This window comes from Nestor notabilis, unplaced genomic scaffold, assembly GCF_000696875.1.
Source record: "Nestor notabilis isolate BGI_N333 unplaced genomic scaffold, ASM69687v1 scaffold5008, whole genome shotgun sequence".
NCBI lineage: Eukaryota > Metazoa > Chordata > Aves > Psittaciformes > Psittacidae > Nestor > Nestor notabilis.
This window is the reverse complement of record NW_009941383.1, coordinates 905-6,496: the sequence shown is the minus strand read 5'-3', so window position 1 is coordinate 6,496 and position 5,592 is coordinate 905. Positions and strand designations below refer to the sequence as shown.

The following is a 5,592-nucleotide window of genomic DNA, read 5'->3' as shown; positions in this document are numbered from 1 at the left end:
CTGAACAAACCCAGCCACAAGTCCCTGCTGGCAACTTTAAGCACCAGTGTAACCCTTATATTGGGGGTCCAGTTTGCCATTTAGGTCAGATCTTCAGAAAGAGAAGGCATTCAGTACCTCCAAAAGCATTTAAGCACCTCTTTGGCACTCAGGACCTTCCAACCTTCTTGCACACGGCTGTAATTTATTTTCCAGAGTCAAAAGTTTTCCGTCCCCTGTGCTGCAGCCCACCTTCCCTCGCAGACAAACCGCTCAGCACACACTGCTTCCAACCCTGCAATCAGACATCTCCTCCAGTGCCCAGCGCTTCATTAATGCCTGGCCTCCCCTCCCCTGCCTTTACTCATATTACAGGCCACGTCCACATCCTCCTTTCCAACCTTGCTCCAGCAGTGCTTGTTCCTGAGGTCATGCTAGCCTTGATGGGGTTTGTTTATCACCAGCACTAAAAGGCTGCTTCCCAGCTTTGGGGTGGGCTGAAATCCCAGGGATTTTTTCTTTTCTCTTCTTTTGTGAAACAACAGAAAACATACCCAGGATGTTGCTATCATCAGAAGATCCTATTTTGGTTCAGCATCCTGCTGCCTTTGACAGGGGCGTTATCTGGTCAGTAGGGAACAGAGCCAAGGTTTGTTACAAATGCAGCTGCTGGCTGGGTCAGCACCACAGCCTGCTACAACCCAATACTACCCTTTAAAAGGACAATTGTTCTTCTTCTTGAACAGCTTACCCTCAGGTTAAAAGGGTTAATAAATCTGACACGTGACAGAAAAGGAAATAAAAAAGCAAAGCACACATACACGGACATACACGTAGCCTTGGGTTCTTCCCAAATCTGCTGGTGACACCAGGCTACGGCAGCAGCTACGTAATGGGCAGTTCCCTGGTTTCCACAGAAAAAGAGACTTAGCATGGAGATCAGGGAGGAAGGCTGGGCTCACAGCAACAACAGCAAACAGAGAAAGTGGAAAGAAAGAGCCCCCATTAAACACTGATCCTTATTTATGCATGCGTGCTGCAAGGGGTTAGTGCAGAGTCACAATAGTTGCTGAACGTTTTGGCGAGATTAGGGTCCTCTGGAACTGCAAAGCTTCACCAGCCCTAGCTCTGGAAACTTATAGCAAAAGCCTGACTCTGCGAATGGCTTGACATATGCCTGTCCTCTGCCAGGGGAGCTCTCTGCCAACCTCAACTTCTCCTCCCTTCCTTTTATGCTAGCTTCCAGCTGTTTCAGTTTTTCTTTTATTTACTGCCTTTGTTTGTATTTGTCTTTGCTCCAGCAATAACTTGCTTTCAAAGGAGACATGGAGGAAATAAGATCAGGAGGAAAAGGGAGCTAGGAAAATCAGCCCAACTTCACCAGCACCACGACTGCAGCTCCCCTCAAAGCTTCCGCCAAAGCTATTTTCAATACAGAGTGCAAGTGTCTTCCTGCTCCTTTTGGAAGATGTCCACCGTGCCTGTGACATGAACTCGTGCCTGTGACATGAACTCTGCCTGGAACTCAAATCCCACGTGTCCCTAGGGGAGCTTTCAACATTTTTCATCAGGAGTTGGAGCAAAGACGCTCTCCCAAGCTCTGACCCTCAGTGAGATACTATTCTGGATGCATAAGTGGAAGTCACTTTGATAGAGATGTCAGTTTCACCCGACTGAGGAGTCTTCACTCAAGACATCAAGGAATCCAACACTGACATGTTTGGAAGAGACCTGCCTCAGCGGTGTTGGGAAGAGACTAAGTAGCCGTAACTATAGCACTACACTTCACCTGAAAAGCAGATATTTTGTCTCAGCAGTGTAACACAAGGATGTTCCTGGTCATTGTTAAGGTTGGTAGTTGTGTTTTTCTTTCTTTAAGCTACAATAGAAAACCACTTACAAAGACCACTTCAGCTTTATATTTTAGTGGAACTTTTTGAAATGCTACAAAACACTAGAGGCTGTAGGCAATGCCTCCCATGAAAAGCACAGAATCCAAAACACTTGGGTGATGATGGAGATACAAGGTTAGGAGGTGGGGAGGACAATGCCTATTCACACATTCAGCCAAGTCAGCACTCACCACAAGCCATCCTGTCCTTAGGAAAAGAACCACTCCAAAAATGTTTATCATGCAAGAGGTGAAGACTCCATCCCATGTTCCAAAAAGCACTGGCTCCCACACAAAGAGCTGAATCTTCCACCAGGGCTTGGTCTGCATTTGAGATACCTAGAGAAAAGCAAAGCCTTTGTTTTTACCTCTCATGTTTTATAGGCAGGCTGCAGAAGAGGTGCAACAGCCAGACACCAACAGTGGGATGGCCACCAACAGCTGCTAAGACACTGCTTTGCTGCAAGTTATCTCTAAGACAAGGGGCAGCAGAGCTGCTGTGAAACCTGTGTCCTGGAAGAGAGGGTTCCCTGTAATACCCTGTTTATATTCTTGTAGGATAAGCAACAACAGAATACTACTCAGCCTCAGCAAATTTAATCCCATTGATGATGTTATATGAACCAAGAACACTATCCAAGAGGTCCTTTACAGAGCCTACAGCTGTACATTGTGCTTCTCCTTCTGTCCCTGCCAAGCACCCCGCCAAAACAGGGTCCTCAGTTCACTGGACAAGTCTCTTAGATGAGATGACAGTTTTCTTACTTTGGGTAAACACGTGCCACAGAGGTGACCAAGACGTGTAGAGACGATGGAGATGGAAACATGGGTTATGAAAGGAAATGGCTTTCCAACATACCTGCTGTGCTTCCTCATGGAACAACTCTTGGACATATCCCTCACTTCTGGCACCATTCAGGCTGAACATCGTATCCGTTGTGTTGCCTCAGCCTGTCCAACTCAGCTCTGACACTACAACTCGGAGGCTGGTCCAAGGAGAAGGTCAGCTATTGTCCTCAGGCAAATTCCTACAGGGCTGGATCCTCCACTGTGGAAGATTCATGTTTTATTGCACTTTACTGTGAAAGCAGGAAAGATAGAAAATATGGCTGTTGCTTTCTTAGTCTGCAGAAGCACAAGGCAATTACCCAGATGGAGCCAAGAGCAGCTCATAGCAAATGCTGAACTGCAGAGTGAGACTCCGGCAAGGAGAGAGCAATAGTCCCACAGTACCTTCCCACGGCCTGCCTGCAGCATAGGCTCCACCATCAGCCCTACATTTAACAGCCTTTGGTGGCCTCTTCTGAATCCATCCGTGCCTCTGGCATCCCCAGGATCCTGCAGTACTAGCTCCACAGCTCCATGGTGTGCTGTCTGGGAAATGCATTTCCTTGTCACCGAGTTTAAATCTGCTGCCTGGTAATTTCACTGCATGCGCCTGTGCTCCGGTGACATAGGACACGTGGACTGTTGACTTCCCAGCACCAATAATCACTCTGCAGCCTTGATGACATCCCCTTCAGCTGTGCCTTTACAGCCTGAAGTCCTGCCAATGTATCCTCTCCCGACAAGCAACGTGGTTACCCCGCTCAGCATGACGCAGAGATGGAACTGGAGCAGCTGAAGGTGTCCACCACTACTCTGCATTCCTGATGCTCTCAGCCACATCCCCTGCACTCATGTACAGGAGGAGCCTTTCCTCATGGCCATACCCACTCTTGTCTGCAGTGGCCCAACTTCAGATTTGTACCTGCCACAGGCAGACTCTGGCAGTGGGTCAGGCTTAATTCAACACCACGTAAGTACCAAGAAACCAGCATCAGGCTAGATTTCAAATATAAATTACCACATCTTTACAGAAAGGGAAAGCTAGCACAAGCATTTCTCTGCCTCAAAATTGGTGGTTCCTCTCCCTATTTGGGTGGTTTTTATGTGAAGTTCTCCCACCAATTGTGGAGAATTGCTTTTATACAGCCCCCCTCCAGCTGCCTGCAAGTGTTAACTTCCCCCAAATGGTCTTGTGATGGCCACCAACCAGTTACCCACAGTCTCCCACACCAATTGCCAACAGAGCCTTTCTAGCTGTTCCTAGGCTACACCATGGCTAGGGAAGAAAAAGATGCTGCAGCCCGAATGGAGCAAGACACACTCCATGCATGCTGGGAGAGAAGACTGTCTGGATTGTTGGCTCTCCTGGGGTGGGTAGTTTCCTGGCAGTGGAGCCCACATGCTTACTAGAACCAACCATGATCACTCAAGGTTCGTACCAATGGCTGGACACCTTACCCGAGACCAGACATCCAATTTACCACAGACACAATCCAGGAATCTTTGATTCCTCAAGCCTCCAAGCTATGGAGACAAGATGACCAACAGAAATGTGCTTTTCCTATTGCTCAGGGACAGAGAGATACAGAAACTACTTTGGGTCCTGATGACTTCTGCGTCAGGGTCTGAATCCCAGCTCCCAGATCAGCACTATCACGAACCCACTTTTATGATTCTACTTTGAAACACTCAATAATAAACAACCGGTGCTGCCACTGCTGTACCACGGTGTTTCAGCTGCAGACGGTCTCCTGCAGCTCGGGTACAATGGACAGCACAGCAGGTTCTTCTTCACCCTGTCCACATGGCCAGTTAAGTAGCACCAAAGCCCTAAGAGTTCACTGATTCCCCACTGCTCCGTCCCCTTTCTCTGAAGCAAATAACCCTTCATGATACCACAAATGGCTGCTGTTGCAGGGACACTGCGGCTTCACGCAGGGCAGAAGCAGCAGGAGCATATGAACTCTAAAAAAAACAAAGCTCATGTTTTTATGCAAATAGCCATACTAATAAAACAAACAAGAAAATGCACAATGTGGAACAAGATTACAGTTAAACGGCCATATTCTCCTTTGACTTCCCAGTGCAGCCCTTCCTTGTCAGAGATGCCACTCAGTAAAGGATCTACTGCAACCATCCAAACTCCTGTCTGGCACAGCACTTCCAGCTGGATGTGGAAAGGGAGGTTGTGGCCCTGTGGCCCCTGGCTCTCCTAAACCACTCCACCACAGAAGTCTAGGAGATGGCCCCAACCCTTTGCAGCAGGCCTGGGTGGCTGAAGCCGCTCACTCAGTGTGCCTGGTGTGCAGCCACAGGTAGGTTGAAACTTGCAAGATACAGGAAGAAGAGCTCCACACATGGATTTCAGACCTGGCACTCACCTTGCAGGAAACATCACCCTCCTAGACATTTTAACCCCCCTATCTCAAAATTTCCTTCCTTCTCCTCAGGGTTAAAACCCTTCTCCCACCCTTTCCACTCAGCCCTGCTCCTGCTCACCTTGGTGTAAGAGCTTTCCCCTCCACAAATACAGGAAATTGCCTCTCCGCTATTGCTCCTCTGCGGTGTTTCCAACCACTTAAAATCTTATTACCCAATTCTGCAACTGTTTACCTGCCTCCTCGATATATGGATCCATTCACCCCTACAAAGCAACTGCAGCAAACACAGGAGGGGCTATAAAGCACAGAAGCCGAAGCTGAGCAAACATGCCAGGACAGCTGCTGCACATGCAGCCACATCCCGACCCATGCAACTTGTGTGGATTTTTGCCATTTCAGGTCTTAAAGTGGCAAGTCCTTGGGGGCAGGAGCCTTCCTCTTGTCCCTTGCCGCACACTACCAGCACAGCGTGGTATCAAAATTGCTGCACAGCACAGAGATGCTTTTGGGCAG

At 48.4% G+C, this 5,592-nt stretch overlaps 1 protein-coding gene across 1 annotated transcript in view; it reads right to left on the bottom strand.

Moving 5' to 3' along the window:
- The window catches only part of SLC12A8 (solute carrier family 12, member 8), a 47,532-nt gene extending 44,734 nt beyond the window's left edge, over positions 1–2,798 (bottom strand). The window contains exons 1-2 of the mRNA XM_010020854.1: positions 2,730–2,798; positions 2,063–2,209 (exon numbers count right to left, since the gene is read on the bottom strand). Coding sequence (XP_010019156.1) covers positions 2,063–2,209; positions 2,730–2,798 — 216 coding nt within the window. The remainder of the gene's footprint in view (positions 1–2,062; positions 2,210–2,729) is intronic.
- Between the last annotated feature and the right edge of the window lie 2,794 nt (positions 2,799–5,592).